General features: G+C 41.3%; 1 protein-coding gene across 2 annotated transcripts in view; it reads right to left on the reverse strand.

The window, feature by feature from the left end:
- LOC122982831 (cadherin-4-like) overlaps nt 1–20,717 on the reverse strand; it is a 252,166-nt gene that overhangs the window by 45,955 nt on the left and 185,494 nt on the right. For both annotated transcript variants that reach the window (XM_044352407.1, XM_044352406.1), the window contains one exon: nt 1,792–1,947. In XM_044352407.1, the coding sequence (XP_044208342.1) occupies nt 1,792–1,947 (156 nt within the window). The remainder of the gene's footprint in view (nt 1–1,791; nt 1,948–20,717) is intronic.

Here is a 20,717-nt window from a genome sequence, read left to right on the forward strand (position 1 = left end):
AGCAAGCCTCTGCCTTCCTTAACAAATCACCTCATTGATTGGAGCTCCCCTTGGGTATAAATCTGCTCAGCTCCCACTAAAAAGGTTGGGCTTGCTTGCTCACCAGGACTGTAACTCAGACTAGGTTCACATAGAAATAAAAGGATAGGGACAAGTACAGAGACAGAAAACCAGAGATAGAAACTTAAACTGATGAACCCCGTGTGGTTTCTCATGATATCAAAGCATTGAGGCTCTATTTTCATGAGAGACTAGTTCAAAGATTATCTCAAAGACTAGTGCAAGCAGCAATACAAGTTAGTACATTTTGCCAGACTGCATACACAGCACAAAGGTGGGAGGAAAGGTGCAACAAAATTTGTGTTTCATTCAAATGAGGATTCGCCAAGAGAGGTGTTGGTATATTGGCAAAAACTGCTAATATGACTCAGTGGCATATAGGACAGTGGAACAAGTGGACCCAAATACATGAGATAGCAGTCAGACAGGATCAAAAGCAGAACTATTTATTGAAAATCAAAAGAACTGGTGATACAGGAACAGGCAAAATGACTCAACAAAGATTGAACTGAGAACTGGACTTAAATATGAACTGAACTAACAAGGAGATGAAGTGCAGGTGGGGAGAACACAGAGCAGGGCAGGGCAGGTGTGTAGAAGGGCAGAGGGAAAAGCAGGCTGGGGAGGAGTGCAGGAACACAGGAGGCAAAACACAGAATAGAAAACCAAAAACCCAGAAACACAATCCTCTTCCTAATAAAACGACATGCGTAGATCTGGCACATAATACACATAAATATAAGTCAAATACACAAGCAACACTACAACCTCTCTTATCCTTAATAAACAGAAAACCCTTTAAATAACTGAGACTGAGTATAAGCTGTGTGAGTACAGACCGGAATGAAAACAAAGACAGACTAAGTAAAAAAGGCAACTGATATAAATCATGCCAGATAGTCGTTGAAAGATACAACTTAAATCAGCCATTTCCATCACGGTCCAGTCTTCACATAACATATTCATTAGGAACCTTTAGAGATGCTGGTGGGTTGTTTTTTTTTTGGACAGAGCCAGGCTAGCTGTTTCCCTCTGCCTGCAGTCTTTATGCTAAGCTAAGCTAAACACCTTCTGATTCCAGCTTCACAGTGAATGCACATGAGATTGCATCAATCTTCTTATCTCACTCTCAGAAAGAAAGCAAATATTTTTCCCCAAAATGTTTTTTGTTACTCCGCACCATCCAAGCAACGGTATTAATTTCCTGCTTACGAAGCTGTCTCTCCTTTCTATTTGGTGAGCTTTTTCGTCATGCACCACTGCAATTTGCACAGCAGTAAAAACTACGAAACAAGTAATGTGACTGGCTAAGAGTTTAATGATTACTTAGCACAATCTCTGACTTACTTCACCCACCTATATGAGCTAAAAAGGTGCAATTACACACACACACACACACACACACACACACACACACACACACACACACACAACTGTTCAGAGAAATGCTGTATTGTTATGTAATGTTTATAGAATGGATTAAATGAAACGTTTTTTTCTAAAGCTGATTTGTTTTCTCATAATTTGTCATGTTGAGCTAATATATCTTATAATAATTCACATAAAAAACAATGGTCTGTTGTCCCATTAATATTTTACATCAGGAAGTTGAGAAGTTTAAAAAGGTTATATGGTTGTATAATAGTGCTTCTGGGTTTCATGTTTTGTATGCATGGACATGTGTGTATGTGTCTGTGAGTGAGGGAGAGAGAGAGAGAGAGAGAGACTCACATGGTAAGAAGACCGATGTTCTCGATCAAGAGGTTTGGTGACGAACATCTTTCCCACCACGGGGTCGATATTGAACACCTCATTGGGTGGCTGATCTGCTCCCACCCCAGTGATGCTGTATCGAATCGAGATGTCCTGGTCCTGGTCTGAACGAATCTGCATCACAACAAACAAACAAACAGAGAAACACTCAATCAATACATGTTCATCAAAGCATCATACTGCGTTTCAGCGAGCCACACCCCATTCTCTCTTATTAATTTTCTGTCTCTATTCTTCCGTCGTACCCAGAAAACTGAAAAAAACAACTCAAACACACAGTTACCAACTCACATCTTTTGGTGCAATATTTACTGTGAGGTCTTTATTATTCAAGGACCAGTTTGTGATATACAGCCCTAGAGTTTAATAATTTTGTCCTTACACAATCATCTCAGAAACCTGATATTGCACATTACTCACTAGAAACATGCGCCGGCACACAAACGGAGGGCACGCACTCTCACACACACACATTCATCACAGTTTGGCATTTCTAGCCACCACATATTCAAGGATTCCATTAGTGCTGCCGCAGGGAGCACTATGCGTTCTGTTTGGCAGAATTGGACTTCATCAAAAGAGAAATTTGAATTCAATATTTTGCGGAGGGAGAAATGAAATCAACATATATTTACTGCTAGCCTTTACAGTCAGGTGGCGATTTATAAAGACTAGCTGGAGCCACGCTGGGAATACAGACAGGTTGTGAACACAAATGACAATTAGATAGGAAACTGAAAATATGAGGTTGTAATTGTTGTGAAATTAGGGAAGCAACAACAGGCAACATAACAGTAAACACATTTTCAGGAGGCAAAGAAGGGCCAGAGGAAAATAATAGTCTCAGAGAGCTTCAAATCCAGTGGTGCACATGAGAGGAGAATTGTATAATAACCGTGGGAGATAGGAACCAGAATGTTCTTTAAGAAATAGTCTGGTATTTTGGTTCAGTTTTCCCTGCCAGATAGACAGCTAATAGGTGCATTAAGTGCACTGCCAGGCCTGTGATTTGGACTGAAGTGCTCGTGTAACTGGGACTCATTTAGAGGAGTTTTTCAATTTAGTGCCCAAATAGAGTCCAAACCACCAATCTCTGTCCATTAACTACATGACAACATGTGAACATCACCAGGTGTATCAAAATGACCCAATCATACACTTACTCCCGCATGTAGGCACATCCTGTACATACACACACACACACACACACACACACACACACACACACACACACACACACAGGAATAGCCAACCTTTTCCTTCTAATCAATGACTATTTCAGTGGAGAGCCTGAGTGCACTAGAAGAGTAAGACTGTCCAAAGTTGTCTCCATCTTTCACCACTCGAGGAACCAATTTAGCCACACTTTTGACACACCAGGAATTCTGCCCTGCTGAGAAAATAGCTGGAGCAACTAACAAGGACAAGGGAAGGACATACAGTATTAGACAGGTGTCATCCTGACTCTTCCTCCTGGCGGAAAAAAAAAAACAAAAAAAAAAAAACTGTCACCATCACTGACGCTGCTATTATCACTATTTTCCATCTCCTGCTCATCAACAGCATCAAGATGATTATCAACTCTCGATTAGAAAGATCTAGTTGAGGTGTGGCTTTCTAATCAAACCAATGTGATCAGTTATAGACACCTTCCCTGTAAGAATGCAAGAAGAAGCTGTCACAACATCCCGCTAATGCTATTTGTGCATGTCTGTATGTGTGTTTTCTTTGGGGAATAGGAGGAGGAGAACATCAGAATGCTCTGCACATATCTCAGCGAATTACTGCTGACAGCTATGATAATTAACGAGCCGCAGGCACTGACTGCCATTACTTCAAAGAAACTCTACCCGTTAAACACCACCAAACTAACAAATATCCAGCGAGCAGCTCAGTTGAACTCTCAGTGTACCGCCATTACCCTCCTCTATAGGCAAAGCAAAGAGACTGCAGCATGCTGACTCCATCTACCTATCCTGTCGCATTAGAAAATACAAGCAATTATTACACATCCGACTGCCAAACTGTCTCCCCCTCTCATTCATCCCCGTTTTCTCCTCCTCTCTCCTTGTCTATCTTTTCCGCTCCCCTCCCTTCTCCTTTCCAACTCCTTTTCTCTCATCTCTACTCCTCCCCTTTCCTCTCATCTCTTCCCTCTGCTGTACTCTCATCACTCTCTCTCTCTCTCTCTCTCCTTCTCTCCCTCTTTGCTTCAGGTCTCCGTGGGGACAGAAGGCATGCATGAAAAATGAAATTACTTCAATCCGTTGGCCTTGGCAGTGGCGTATAAATCCTCACCAGTTAGGAAGTGATAGCTCTCCATAATTCCATTTGGGGTTTCCCCGCCCCCCTGATTTCTCACCCATTTCCAAGTCGTCCTGCTTGGGGGGGAAAAGAGATTCAGCTGCACGTTTCCACAGTCATTCCAGCCAATTAGCTCTCCCTCCCACAACGTTCACGTAGACACTTTCAAAACTGCCGAGAGACAGCGCCAGAATCCTCGTCCTCATCTGTTTCTACCAAACATTCGTGCATGGTTGCGTATGCACACACAACAGCGTGCACAATTGAGCTTTCTCTGGCGCTCAAAGATTTTGTTTATGTCAACTAATGATTACAAGAAAGGATTAGACTTGAACATTGTTTCACCACCACCACTTCTTACACTACGCTTGTTTGGACAGTTCAGAGTTGACAAAGAGCGAAGTGATGACACACTGCTGCTGCCATGATGTCTGACTCATGATTAATAATGTAATAAATCACATGCATATATACATGGTTATGCATTAAGAGACCCAATAAAGGCTGTCAAAGGAAATGAATCAGCTAGCTGTTGTTGCATTTTATCAGTCTCCTCCTTTTATCACGGAATATTGTGACAGGAGGGATGTCATTTCAATAGTGAGCAGCTCTCACTGTCATTCTACCATTTTAGCTTCAGAAAGGGAGGGAATGTGTTGAAAAAAACTAAGCATGAGAAGAAAACGAAGAGCTTCTCATGACTGCACATAAGTACTTTTTATTTCCTTTCATGAAAAGAGGGAAACTCTCTTTCTTGCCACATTCCACTATCTTGCACCTCATACAGGAATACAGAACACACACACACACACACACACACACACACACACACACACACACACACACACACACATCCATAAGATGTCTCCATTGGGTAATAAATAACAAAGGAATTCATTTTCAAGCGCACCAATAATAATCAAAAACATTTTTTCTTTCTTTCTCTTTTTCCTTTTTTCCACAGATTTTCCTCTATTGTCTCGATAGTGTGAGTGTGAATGTGAGAGAGAGAGAGAGAGAGAGAGTGGGTGAGAGAGGAGATGAGAAGCGCTCAGCTACAGTGAAGAGAGATTGATAGTGAAACAGAGAAAGAGAGAGAGGCAGAAAGAGAGAGAGAGTCATGACTGTATCATCCGGCATCAGAAACCAGACACTGTCTAAATGACCTATTTGTCGACGGATCAAAGCAATTCCCTTCATTACTGACAACTTGTCTGGTTCTTAAGGAGATCTTATCAGTGAGCTTAGCTCCCTTCTGCCAGGCAAAACTGAATCAAATGAGAAATTATCATGCCACCGGGTCTTCGGGGAAAACAGAGAAGAGGAGATGAAGAGAAGGGAATGAATAACACAGAAGCGCTGTTCTACCACCACAGTCACTGGGGTGCAGAGGAATTAAATCTCACTGAAAAATTAATGTTAACTAACACTTTTAAAAAGTATTCTACTACTACTACTTATATATGTGACTGCACGGCATGGTGTGGATATACATATTTTAATATGGTGATAAAATATATTCAAATTGCAAGTATTGATAATGTCATCTATACTGGTTGACACTGAAACTGTAACATTAGCTTGAGTTAGAATATAAATGCAGGTATAAAGATATAGGAAATTGTACAAAAGAGACAGAAGTAATACTGTTTATGACTGAAAATAAAACCATGGTAATGGGTGTCTCTAATCTTTCAATCACACCTATAAACACACACGGGGTTATAAAAACTACTAAAAACACCTAAACTACAGCCAGAAATGATCATAGTCAGAGTCAGACTGGCCAGCGGGAGTACCGGGAGAAATCCCGATGGGCCGGTCGGTATGTGTGCCGCTTGAGCAGCCCGTTATACAAAAACAAGAGTGAGTGTGCCGCTTGAGCAGCCTGTTATAAAAAAACAAGAGCGAGAGAGATGCGTCGTCTGCCCAGCAGTAGCAGCAGCACCCACAAGCACCCACCCACACCCCCCCCTCGTTGGTTGGCCGGACCGGTTTGTGTCTCTGTTTGTGCGGACCGGTGGGTGGTAGGAAGGTGTTAGGGTATTATTGTTTGTGCATATGGAAGTTAATTTTGCAAGTTATTCTATTATTGTTTTATATAGTTATAATTGGGTTTCCAGCAAATTATCAGTGTTTAGTTGTAGCTTTGTTAGGTATTGTGTTTTGTCCATTCCTCATGTGTTGAAATGGTTTGGCCGGACAGTATATGGTTCTCCCTGTTTGTCATTTAGTTATGTCAGTTTGCTGTATTTTGCGCTCAGCTCTGTTTTGCTGACCTTTAGTATTTTAGGGACCAATTTAATTGATATTTACTATTTCTTTATGCATATTATTTTTATGCATACATAAAAACCCACCTTTAAAAAAGTAAAGCCTGCATCCTTGTGTCTACCTGTTTAGTCCCTCAAAGCCTAACTCTTTAGCCTGTCTAGTCTTGACTGGTTCTAATCCTGTTGGTGTTTAGTTCAAACTCAGCCAATAGTTAGTGTCTCTGCTTTGTGTGATACCACAGCGTTCCTGAGCATATTATCATTGCATTTGTTTGCCTCAGCATTCAAGCTTTTCCTCAACCCACGCAACTCTCACCATGGCTGATTAGGAGAGAAATGCGCTATATGTAAACAAAGGGGAGGGACACGGAGAGGCTTGGGGCACTATTGCACAATTGGAAATAGAATTTGCCGCGTTCACAGATGCTGTCGTTGCCAGTATGCTCATTGCGTTTCCAGGTCTGTCCTTTTCACCAGCGGGTGGAGTTGCTGTAATGTTAGTGGAAAACCTTTTGTGATGAAATTCAAACCAGAGAGGACTGGTTACAGCTGACAATAAAAGAGGAAAAACTTGATTTAGAAGAAGCCGTGATGCTGTTTTCACAGAAACACAAAAGGAGAGATGTTTGTTCCCTGAACCAAACAAGGAGATGGAATGGAGAGATTATTGTATGGATGATCGATGGGGAGGTGAATGTGTGCCAGTCAGATTGATGATCTTACAAAACCAGTGACCCCTTTCATTTAAAACTTCCTATCCATCCATCAATCATGTTAAAAAGCAGTCCCTTGCATTGACAAAAATGTAGTCATGAAATAATAAACTCCATATCATTACCTTGACTCCATGAGAAATGTATTTTCACCATTAGGAAGCCTCACAGTAGTTCAGGGAGGCACAGAAGTCATTTTCTAGTCATATGTTCTATACATACTCCAATCATCTATGACCACGACCTTTCTCTTTCGATCGGCGATCCATATAAACGTCTTGCACTCATTCATTCTGCATACAATGCTGAGCTCTGCATCCTCGCTACTGCACTGCTGCCTGCTTACTCCACTCCACCTCCACAGCCTCCTCTTGTATTAGCATTTTAGTTGTTGGGGAATTCTGAATGTTGCTTGTCATATGTGCTCATGTTAATTATGTTCAATCAGTAGCTGCGGTTACATGCACACTTTTTTTTCCATTCTGATAGAAATTATTCTGATTGAAAATTTCGGGTCAACTGTACACATGGGATTTGATCTAATACATTCTGGTGTTTACGTGCGCTGATACATTTAATCGGAACAGCTGTGTGACATGCTCAGAAGTGATGAATACATCAGGGCACTATGTCAAAATGTTCCTACCAGCCACCGTCAGCCCAACAACAACAACAACAAAAAAGAGACTGGTGAGAGACTCAGCAGCCAGACATTTGTCTGCTTTCTGTTTAGGAGCAGCTGAGACTGTAATTACAGTGACAACAGCTGGTCCACCTTAAGTCAGTCCACCTTAAGTGAACTGGTCAGGTTAGGTTAACCGCTAACTTCAGGGCTAACCTCCCTTCACTTTAATCAGCAGGTGGCAAGCAAGACACGGGAACTTGGCCTGTAATTGTAGTATTTATTCACTGTCAAATAGCCTAAACTGTGCACACATTGCACTGCTACGTTCACAGCTGCTAACTCCATGCTCTCTGTCACACACACACTCTCTCTCTCTCTACTGTCACATCATCTAATGTTACCCCCACGTGGGGCAAACATGTGCAGAAAGAATATATTTATTCTAATCAGAGAGAAACGTTCGGATTAAGCATTTACATGGTTATTAGGTGCTAATATTTTCCTATTGAACGGATTATCAAAGGTTTACATCACCCTTCTCAACCTGATTGAAAATTCCGTCCGACGGGGACAGATTGGGCCAGTCACATTAGGCATTTTTATTCTGATTAGGCTGTTATTCCGATTATTAGTGGAATACTAGGGTCCATGTAAACGCAACTACTGTTGTGTATTTCAGGCTCTGCCAGCGAAGTTTGTGAGTTCAGGGATGCCGTCTATGTCTGACTTGCTGAGATTTGTTCCAGAGCATCACATGAGCAGAGCCACACTGTCAAACTAAAATGCATATTGTTGCAATAAATGATTGAAACATCAAGTCCTGGCTGAAATACTATATATTGGTGTATTCTGTATTTTGATATGGATTAGATTAAGATTCAATTTTTGCTATGCTAGTTTTCTATACGCTAAATTTGATTAACAGTATGTGTTCCCTAATCTGCAAACTACCTGAAAGATGCATAAATAAAAGAACTGACGAGGTGCTTTCTGCTCTTGTTCTTTAGTGAGCTGGTTATACAGTAGGTACAGCCATAATACTGTACATCAGCCCAATACATATTATAATTGATCTTTCCCGAACTTGAAAGCTGTTTTACAGCTGTTGTTGCTGAAGTACGAGTACTATTAAAGATAATCTGTGGTTTAGCATGCACAGAAAACTGCAATTACCATATGCAGTGATATAATGTTCACGGGGCATTGTGAATGGAACTGAAACAATTATCATAGAAATTATAAAATGTGAAACAGCCTTTGTAGATCCTTGTGTATTTAAAAAGTTGATTCAAAAGATAAGTTTCTTTCTCATGTTGGCTGGTGTCAGAACTAAACAGGAAACATAACCATAACTAATTACAGTTAATTAAAAAAGCGCAGCTGACAGTGCACACTTTCATTTTATGTTCTATAGAGAACAGCAGAATATTACATTTCTCCTCTTTACTGTTGGAGGAAACTGTTGATATTTGGAGTTGTAACCTCAGCTAAAACCTCAGTCAGCTAAACTTTCTCCTTTACTGATCCAGGTCAGTCAAAGCAGATCTAGCCTGCATCATAGTAATATGAAGTAAAACAAGAGCAAAGGCCATGTGCATTGGATTAGTCTCTGACATTGTCTCTGCATTAGATACAATTTTTTTAAGACCATGAATCGATTTGTTAATGGAGAACAGCCTTTATATTCATGACTACTCCTATTGTGTTTTTACTTATCCCACTTAAGTGAAGCACATCAAATAAGACAGCAGATATGTCAGATGTGGCTGACAGTGGTTCCAGTATGGAAACAAACTGGCCACATGTTAGCGTTCGTGCCACAGAATGGTGCAAACATAAACCACATTCAGACTCGTCTATAAAAACACTACGAATGAGGCAGACATTTCTGGAAATCGCTTTGCATTCAGCTGAACAAAACCTTCAATTTCAAACACATTAAAAGGAAGGTGTCCTTTCAACTTGAATTGTCTTGCAGCTTTGTGCATTATATCTTTCAGACAGCTTCAAACGATTGGTGTGTTGCCTTTGTGAAGCTCTGTTTGAAAAAAACAAGACACCTCGAGTTTTTAGTCTTTTAGATGAATGAAAAGTAATTTTTTTCTCTAAGGTTTTAAAAACATGCATGAAAAAACAAATCAAAAACAAATAATACACTGTATATACAGTATGACTATATGGATTAAGCATTCACATGTATACATTAATACTGTGAGAAATAAAAACAGAAAGCAAAATAGCAAAAAAAAAAAATGAAGGAAAAAACCCTCAACTGCTTTTAGTTGGTATTCTAGAAAATCTTCAAAGAATAAAGTATCACTATCTGGCTTTACGTCACAAATTTTTCAAAAAAACATACAGGCATACACAAAAACATACAGAGGCCTGTCATGACTGTGCCAATTAGGTGTGCTGTGGTGTGCTGGTGTCTCAGAAAATGACACTGGTTCAGTGAGCAGTAGGACAGTAGAAACAGTCTGTCACTTGCAGACAGCAAAGTTACAGCATACCCCTAAAGAGCTGAAAGCCGGGCCTTTCACAGCTCTAAAGCCCAACAAACTGGGATAGCTACTCCAAACACAAATGCCCAAAGGAACAAACAGAAAGAATATGTTCCTTCAACGGTACAGTAAAGCCTAACAGGCAGAAATACAGGTATGGGCCAACAGGTCACAAACAAAACAGTTAACGCTAAAGAGAAAGAGCCTCTACAAGAAAAAGGTTTTTAGGTGGCATTGCATATCGCATACACACTCCATCTGTCAAATGCACTCTGGTGCACGCACAAAGATAAAAAGACACCTTGTGTGTTTTGCTGCGAGTCAGCAAAGTGTCTTTCCAAAGAGCAAAGAGCTTTCCTGTGGCCTTTTTAAAACACAGACTTTTGCTTAGGCTTTGATGTTGAGCATTGTATCTCTTCAAAAGGTAGGGCAGGATTGATGTTGAGTATCTTAGTCTGAAGTTGGGATTTTCAAAAATGCACTTACCACCCTCATCATAAAACACACACTACAAAACATCTTGTATTCATTAGCTGGCCAGGATTTCATGGAGGATTTTATGAACAAATGCACCTGTGGCTGTATATTTAAGAATGAGAGTCTTTGACATTAAGGCGGCTAAATCTGAAAAAAGTTTATGTGTGAGAACGACTGTGTGTGTTTAAACTAGGGATGGGAATGTCGGTCTGTTGATCGGTCCACCACTTTTGTCCAGACTGAAATATTTCAATGAATATAGGATGGATTGCCATGGAATTTTGTACAGATCCTCCAGGTGCCCAGATGATGTATCCTAATGACTTTGGGGATCTCCTGACCTTTCCTTTAACACCACCATCTGGTTTACACTTCTGTTTTTTTAGTGAAATGTCTAGGAAACTATTGGATGGACTACCATAATATCTGGTATGGACATTCATGTCCCCCTCAGGATCCCTTAACTTTCCTGCTATGATCAGGTCAGAAATGTGTCCAATACTTTGGTTTATGACCAAATACCTGCAAAATTAACAACATTTCCCGCTAATTGGTGTAATTAGCAAATGTTGGCAAAAGAAATGCCAACACCCTAAACTGAGATGGTTAACATTGTAAACATTAACCTGCTATACATAAGCATGTTAGCATTGTCATGTGTGAGCATTCGCATGCTGATTTAGCTCAAAACACAGCTGTACCTAAGTACAGCCTCATCGAGCTGTTAGCTTGGTAGATTCTTAGGGTGTTTTCAAACCTTTATTTCATTTGCTCCGGTCTGAATCAGTGGATATTTTGGAAAACTTGGTGCGTTTTCCCCTTGGTTTGGTTTCTTTCCAAGCAAACCAAAATGCATCACTACAAGCCATGTGAGAAGTAGTAGTTTAGGCCGCACCTGAGTACAATTGCTGTGTATGAAAGAGTATGATTTAGTTGTTCTCAGGTCATTTTTCTGTTGTCAAACAACTGAACAATCATAAATAGTGTTTTACCTATCTCATAAATGCAACCTCTTAACTAGGCAAAACCTTCACACCAATCAAAACACTATTTTATGACTGCAAAGTCATCAGTCAAATTAAACATAAATGCAGCTTACCAATAATTGCTTCAACGCTCAGTTTCTACTTGTCCATGCTAAAATGCAAGGATGTTGTTTTCAGCTTTACAGAGGGGACAGAGAGGACAGAGGGCCAAAAATACACATTTTCAAATTTATCCGGCTTAGTGGTCTATGTGAGTGTGTAACAGAGTGAAATTGAGAGATAGTGTCCTCAATGTGCTTTTGTGTCATTTGAATGATAGCTAGAAGTGACGCAGGTGAGATTATTAAAAGACCTTCCTCCACATTAGTGAAAATAACATGGAGTAATGGAAGTTAAGCAGTGAATGACTTTTCCAATTATTGCAGTGTGAAAGGAGTCTGGTCTTTAATAGTGCAGGCTTATGGCAAATTAGAGGTGCTATTCTCCCCGGAGGTAACAATGGGATGACTCGCCCTCCTCACTCCCCTCTTCCAAGCAGTGAGAATGAAAATAAGGCAGCCATTGTAGTGGCAGACAAAGAGCGGCCGCACCCTTTAGCTTTGGCTTAGCAGGGTGAGAGTGTGAGGGCTGCCATCTCACTATTACTCCTCTCTCTTCCTCTCTCTCTCTGTCACTCTCTTTCATTAGGGAATTGATTAAATTGTGAAATCGGGAGTGTGATGGATGCATGAATGACTTCTCCGGTCGCTCCCCTAGGCTTTGACAAGGACAATATCAAGGACCCCCTGTAACTCCTTTTTCCTCCCTTGTCCCTTTATCCCCAGGAACCCAATCTGGGTAATTAGAGTAAAGAGTGTTAGAGACTTGTAGGGTAGAGAGAAGCAGAGCGAGAGGGTGACAGTGGCACAAAATGTGCTGCTATTGCACTTTTCCCAGCCATTTACTCCCCCACTCCACATACACTGTCCACCTTTTATACACACTCTCTCCCTCTTCTTCCACCCCCTACCTTCTTTTTCTTCTTCTCACTTTCTAAATCCGTCAGGCAGAAGTGAAGAGGAGAAATGCAGACTAGAGGGAAAATGGAGGGAAGAAAGAGTGAGGAGAGTGAGAGTAAGGGGGGAAAATGAAAGTGGCTGTGAACTGACTGCATCAGCAGAACTCTGTGGCAGAGCTTGAGCCCTTTTGGCTGGAAAAACTGGACACAGGAAGTGTAGAGAAGTTGCCAGGACTTGTTTGATTGCACTTTGGTCTAACAGGATGGATCTATCTTGTGAGAAAGTGGGTAGAGTTTTCCCTCCTGACCAGATGTGAACTTTGTGGGATCCCATTCCACTGGACTAATTTTGTCTCGCACTGTCTTTGTCAATCTAGTCAGAGAAACATCCAGTTACATCGTTGTACAGACAGATTTCCAGTGGACACAGCTGAAGGGCTGTTTGGAAGGAAAAGTATACAGTACATTCCTCCCAGTCCACAGGGACAAACACTTCGGGGGTATCATGAGGTAAACAGATGTCTAAGGACACAGATGTGAAGGGAGAGGGGAGGGAGGAAAGGTGTTCAGGTAGAGCAGTAAGCACGTTTGATGTTGACTGGAAGCCTGACAAAATGGGCTGCTCCCTGCCAAGCCTGCTCCTGCCAAGCACAGGCAGAAACTGAAGAGGGGCTGGACCTTGCCATGCTGCTGCTGGGTGTTTTGAAAAGTTGCACATTCACACGTGCATGCATGCAAACACGAAGGCACACTCGTTCGCTCGTGTGAACCCGCACACATACATACACAATCGCACTGCAGCCTCTAAGTGCGTGTCAGAATGTTTCCCAGGATGTTCTGGCTCCCACTAACCATGCGAGGGATTCTGCTTGGCAAACTCCACCTCAGCAAGAGTCCAGCTGTCATCTTGACAAATGAACCTTGGAAGAGTGAGGAGGTGTGTGTGTGTGTGTGTGTGTGTGTGTGTGTAGTTTGCGCAACCATGCATGTGTGTCTGTGCAGTCACACCTGTGTGTTTTTGCTGGAGCATATGCATATGTTTATCATAAGGATGACATACAGATGGCTGGCGTACATGTGGTTTTTGCTTTTTTCAAAAGCAGCTGGCCTGTCATGCCTTGATTGACACAGATCAGAAAGCGGATCTGAGACAGCAGAGGTCAGTTTCTGTGAACCTCCTTCTTGTCTCAGTAGTCACCATGAAAACATTGCAGAAAGTCTGGAAATGCATTAACCTTCCCAGCTGCTTGGCTCGACACTGAGTCATCTTTAAAGTGACGCTGACTATAGAGCAACCAGTACAAATCACCTTATATAAAGAAGCGTTTTGCGGGGCCTCAGATGAACCATAACATCGTCTCCTGTATGCCGCGATGCCAGGCGCTGTGCATCACTCTGGTTTTATGAACAATGTGGGACGTTAAAGCTTTTATAGGGTGTTAGGAGGAAATGTTCTTTTCTCCTGAAAATGAAGAGCAAATAAAAATGTGTAAGGCAACATAAAGGAGCACTGCCCAGAAATACTCATAAGCGAGAAGCAATGATAAACCTGCAAAGTTAAAGGACGAGTTATAAAATACTGGCAACTTTTTATCTGGTGCTAAACTGCTTATCTTAGGAGCTGTTTCATCTTGAGATGCTGTAAAGCATTTCACTGCACAGTGAGGAACTTTATTACACACATACACAGGGGTGATATGTGCTTGCTTGTACCAGATCTCATGTGTGTGTGTGTGTGTGTGCTATCACGTGTCAGCGTGTGTGGTTACGGGGTTTACCAGCATACAAAAACACGATCACCCCATGACAGTATCCATTATACTTGCATGAAAAGATTCTGACTGAGGCCTTTCATTGTAAATGACAAAGTAAATAGGATCAGAATATTCTGGTGCAGGCCTCAATTTTGATTTCCTTCACATTTTAACTCCAGGAAAGAAGGAGCCAAAGAAGGGGAAATGGAAAAATACAAGCACATTAAGTGAGATTAGAATTTTACATCACATGACTTGCATTCGAAAGCGCTTCAATTCAATTCAATCTCATGCCCAAGGACTTTTCCTTTCGCAATTACTCTTTTCTTCCATTTCCTCTAAATGCTGTGGCGTTGTGTTGAATTAGACTTTATTTTGTTAGGTTTGTCTCTCAGGCAAACATGCAAACATTACTGAGCAGAGGCGAGGGGAGAGTATTACCTGATGGGTCTGTGTGTCTTTCTTCTCTGTCTGTCTGTCTTTGCTTAATCTGCTTGTCTGTCTGTATGATTTCCTCTGTATCTACTTTTCTGCTCTACTGTCAGTCGGTCCTTCTGCCTATCTGACTGTCAACCTGTCCTTTCAATTTGACCGACCTTGTCTCATATCACCAACAATCACTGCCACTCTCGCCCCCCACTTCATCACCGGTCCCCACCTCCCTGAGTCCCCTTCCGAATATCTTTCGTCCAATTTCACTGCACATTATTTTTTCATGTCTTCAGAGGAATTGAGATTCTTGGCTCTCCTTCATCCTACCGATCCACAGGGTCGCTGAGGCCAACCTCCAGGGGACCAGACAGAGGCTGTTTGTTAAGCTGTTATTTATCTCCTTCATAAAGTCCTCCTCATCTCCTATTAAAGAGCCCAGAACTGTTGCCCTTGACTCACACATAACTCTTGTGTCTTTTGGTGAGATGATTTACTGTTTAATTTAACACCAACTGAACCCAGGAGGGAGCCCGCCTGGTGCTGCCTGATGTCATATCAGAGAAGAATGTGTTGGGGGGGATTTGAGTGAACATGTGTGTTTATCTGTGTGTTTGTGTGTGTGCGCAATCTGTGCCGTCTGAGTGTGTATGAGCGAGTGGGTGGCTGAGGAAGGTTTTTCGTTGTTTGTTTTGGTACTGTAAAGCTGTAGTAGTAAGGCCTGGGTCTGGGTGTGCGCAACATGGCCCTGGCTGGAACTTTTTTCTCTTGAAAAATAAACCAAAGCTGAATATGCCTGATGAACATGTTTACCGGGACTTCACGCCACTAATTTCAAAATAATGAGATATTAAACAGTGAAAATTACATTTCAGTCTCACTTCCCTGAACACAGGAGGAAACAAAGGCCAAATGCTGCTGACAAATACATGAGTGTAGTAACAATTTGTTTTTTTCTCATCAATACCCTGTGATTATAGGAGACTCCATTTCCTGGGGCTGATAAATGTAATTACATTGATCTCCCTAATTTCATTAGAGAAAGGGAAATGAACTTCATAAGGTATTTGCTGTATGCCAAGACAAGATTGTACAAAGAGTGGGGGGTTAGGCTCTTCGTAGTGGATCACTGAGTAGGAACAAGAATCAGAACTATGCATATAGAAATGGAGCTGTCAGAGAATCCATGAAGCGATTCTCTTCTTGTTTTATGATTGCCCTCAAACAGCTCCTTGCATGAGATATTAATGTGCCCTCATGTGCTCACCTCTTCTCTTGAATACCTGAGTCTCATGCTATTCAGAAGATGGTCAAATTGCTTTTATGGTCATATGTTTCATTAATGATCTGACCTGTCAAAAAAGACAGGAGGGAGCATGTTCTTCCATCACAAAGACTCCATTAGCAAGAGTAACAGTGTAAAGCACTCTCAACTTCCACTGGTGTTTTCACTCCTGCCATCATAACTTATGGCTGGTTATCTAGCTTTCATACCAGCTGTCACAAGAGCAGATATTTAAAAAAGAAAAAAGAGAATACTATACCTGAAAACCATTACTTATATTTTATACTTGTGTGCATCAGAGGTTGATGTACCAGTGCATGAATAGAACTGTTATTATCTGAGATTATATTTTTTTTCAAATAAATGCATTATTTTACTGACAAAAAAATGAACAATAAAAAAGACTAATAGTCTACAGCCAAGCTAGCAACTCTGTGAGACTTTACTGAGCTAAATGCTAATGTCGACATGCTAATATGCTTAAAATGGAAATACTAAAATATTGATATTTAGCAAGTGTACTGTTTACCATCTTCACCATCTTAGTTTAGTGTGTTAGCATGCTAACACTTGCTAATTAGTACTAGATACCTTTTGCATTTAGACATGTCACAAAGTATTGGGCAAATAAAAATGTTGACCTGATGATGGCCCCACATGAAAAAAGAAAAAAAGATTACAAAACACCGTGGAGGAAACATGAATGTACCAGCTTTCATTGCAATCCATTCATCTCACTCAGAATGTCAAAGTCATGGTGGTGCTAGACAAAAAGTCAGTGGATCACCAAAGTCAATAGGATTGATCCTCTGGAAACCATGAATGTCTGTACAAAACTTGATGCCAATCCATCTTGAAGATGAGATATTTCACTGGATAAGTGAAAACTTTGACCTGTCGGTGGTGCTTGATAGGGATTACCAAAGTTATTAGGATCCATCTTCTGGGAAACATGGATATCTGTACCAAATTTTATGGTAATCCATCTGATAGCTGTCAAGACATTTCCTTAAAGAACAAAAGTGTCAACCTCGGGTTCGAAAGGAAAAGTTGGGGGATACTCATAGTGTCAGGAGGATTAATCCCCTTGGTACCATAAACATGGCAATCCGTCCAATAGCTGTTGAGATTTTTCAGTCTGGACCCACTGACATACTGACATTGCTGTCCCTTGATTAAACTGCTAGCTAACTAAAAAAGAGGATCAGTAAATATCAAACTGTATATTTGGCCAAATGATTTGTAATGTCCCCAAACAGGGGCTGCTTGTGCTGGAAGAAACTTCACAGCTGGAGTTTGGGAAGGAAATATGTTGAGTGAATTCTTCAGGAGATGAACTCACAAAAAGCCAAGAGTTTAAAACTAACCAAGATGTGTTGCTGAGTAACAAAGAGCATATAAAATGCTGACATGACTGTTTGTGCTCTCCCCCACAGTGGACATGGGTTATCTCCCTCCATTTTCCTTCCTCTTCATACTTTACAGGAGGTTCACCCATATCTGAAAGAAGTCTATTGTTTCTTCCTTTACTTCCCTGGTTTGATAGAGTTTATGTAGCGTGTCCGTAGTGAGTATTTGTGTGTTGAAGTTGTACGCCTGCCAATGACCTTAGTAGCACAGCGAACACGGAAATAAAACAAGAGAAAACACAGCCCCGAACAAAATATGCTTGAATACATATACAGCAGTGCACATCCTGTACAGTTCATGTGTTTGAGAGACTTAGTGTAGCCACACATTTCAGTGTTTTCACAGCCTGAATTTATTTAGCCCAGAAAATGAGTTCTGTGTAGTTCGACATTCATAAAGCGTTCCATATGGGCAGCAATGTGGTTTCCTAGTGACCGAGCTCTGGATTTGACTGTGATCCTTAAATACTTGCATCCCTGTGTTTCACCATCCTGCGGTTTCTCTGGTGGACTAGGTTAAAAAAAAAACAACAACAAGATGGAGTCCTGTGTTTCTGGCATAGCTTTTCTTCTCTTTGTTCAGGGATAAAGCAGTAATGCGACCAAACAAAACCCCAAACAATGAGCATATACAAAGGCAACAATGCGGCACATGCGCTGCACTGATTGTTTGCTGCCTGTGTAGGACAACTAATTTCGTTCTGTGCCTGTGTATGCATGTGTTTGTTTGTTTGTGATTGAGTGTGTGTGTGTTTGTGAGCGTATGTCTCAGCAGGAGGGAGTAGAAAATGATGAAGGGGGCAGGCTGGAGCAGTGCAGTGCTGGTGTTGGCCGGGTGGTGGGGTGGCAGATGCCAGAAGGCTTCATTAGACTCGAGGGAAGAGGCCGTGAAAAGCAGTTCTCCGGGAAGTCTATCAGACCTAAACACAAACACAGACGTGCCTCTAATCCTGGTCTAGCCCTACATTCCCTTCTCTCGCTCCACTCCTTTCTTTCCGTTGCTTTCTCTTGTTCTCAATCCCACCCACCCGTCTTTGTCCCCCCTTAAATTCTCCAATGCAATCATCTCCAGCTCACTTGTACAGTATGTTGCTTTTTGTTCCTCCTTTTCTTTCAGAATTTTGTTTTGTCTGTCTTTCTGGTGTTTTTGTTGTTGCCGTGTCTGTCAGTGGAGCGGAGCAGTCATTAATCACTGGTAAATGTACACAGAGGAGAAAGCAGACACCTCAGGGGGGAGTTTGCTCATTCTGCTCCGAAAAACGCTTTTCTCAACGTGCTCCACAGAGAGAGATATAGAAATTGGAGCACAGGTGCTGCAGTGAGCACAATAAACATCACCAGATGCACTGCATCACACACCAGATCAGATACAAATGCTGGTATTTAGTGCACTGTTTAACATGCAGGCTCCTTTTTATTGTTATTAGACATATTTTCTGAAGCTACTACCAGGAGATGAATGCCTACAACAAATTACTGATGCAAATTACTTTTCGATAAAGTGCAGGATATTTAATAAAAGTCTTTCTCTTCATATCAGTCAATAAAGGGCTTTAGACAAAAAAACGATTTATTTTGGCTTATTGCTCTCACGGCTGCTGTACCCCCCTAAGGTATTCCTGTCAATATAACGGCCTGTGATTATTGAGGGATGCAGTCACACTTTATCGGAATATCTGGCTTCTCTGTCTCAAGGACAGCCGGCGGACAGAAAAAATGTCTTCCAAAGAAATATTATCCAATAAAACAACAGTTTAGCTGAAATTGCAGTCATTTTCATGTCCCTTACTCCAGCTCTCAAAATCAATGTCTTCTCTCTCAAAATCATATCTCGGTTAGACAAACACTTAGACAATGTCCACACTAATATGTTTTCATTTTAAATTGGCGTTTTAAAACAAAAACAATCTCTGTCCACATGAATGTTTCAGCACCATTTCAGAAATAATCTCTGTCCAAACTAACACGTCTGAAAACGCATGGCAAGGCATGCGCATACCGGTGTAAACAGGAAGCAGATTGTCTACTCTGCAGTTGGTTGCTAAATGCAGAAAATACTACGGAGGAAGATCAGCATTGGCAAAAAGTAAGAGATTTCTTTGCTTGGACTGACGGCGAGGTGGAACTGTTACTGAAAGTAATATGAGTCAAGGTGTCAAGGCAGCGGAAAACATAGATTGGGAGTTGTCACGTGATAGGGGCATGACGAATCAGGGAAGGACAAGTCGTGACTGATTAGACCCAATCAGGAAGTGACTGTACAGACTAAAATGCAATCCCAGAGTTTTCAAACTAAAATGGGATCAGCAGTGTTTTCAAAAGTCTCCATTTTAGGGGTTCAAAAACGCTGCAGCAGTGTGCATGCTAGGTGTAAACATAGCAAAAGTTATGCGTTTTAAAATGAAATCATATCAGTGTGGATGTAGCCTAAAATATTACAGAGAGCAGCAGAAACTTATGGAATTAATCAACAACGGGTTTTATAAGACAGACGCTGAAAAGAAGAGGGAGGAGTGGGGACAAGAAATTTTGCAAAACAATGAACAATTGGAAGGAAGGAGATGGTGAGAAAACGATGAAAAGAGGCGAATGCTGTGAAAAACAATTTTTGTACCAACTGTAGATGTCTAGATATGTGCGGAAAGAGCTAACTAGCAATGCTTGAAGTCACATTTTATGCCTTAAATGTTACTAATGCTTAGCAATGAACAGACTGTTAACTGTGTGAATAGCCAGACACATGGAATAAAAGCAAACTTTTCTTTTGAATGTGGTAGCCTGACCTCATCTGCACCAGCAACTCTGACAGCCAAAACCACATCTCTCTCTCTCTCTCTCTCTCTCTCTTTCTGTTATTTTCACACAGACTAGAGTCAGCGAACAGTGCAATGAAAAAGGTATTTTACTGGACAAACATTTATTCATACCCCGTCTTGCTCCTCGGCTAAATTGTTGTTTCATCAGGTTTTTGTTCATTTTTCTGCTGACGGTTGTTTTAATAGGGGGTCAAGGGAGTTGGGGGATGGTGGATAAGAGGGGGGCGGTTACGTTGAGTCTTTATTTACCCGAGCAAAAGAAATCGATGCCTCTCTTGCTGTAGGAGAAGTGTGTGGATCAATGGAAGGTTTCAA

This window comes from Thunnus albacares, chromosome 5 (assembly GCF_914725855.1).
Source record: "Thunnus albacares chromosome 5, fThuAlb1.1, whole genome shotgun sequence".
Classification (NCBI taxonomy): domain Eukaryota; kingdom Metazoa; phylum Chordata; class Actinopteri; order Scombriformes; family Scombridae; genus Thunnus; species Thunnus albacares.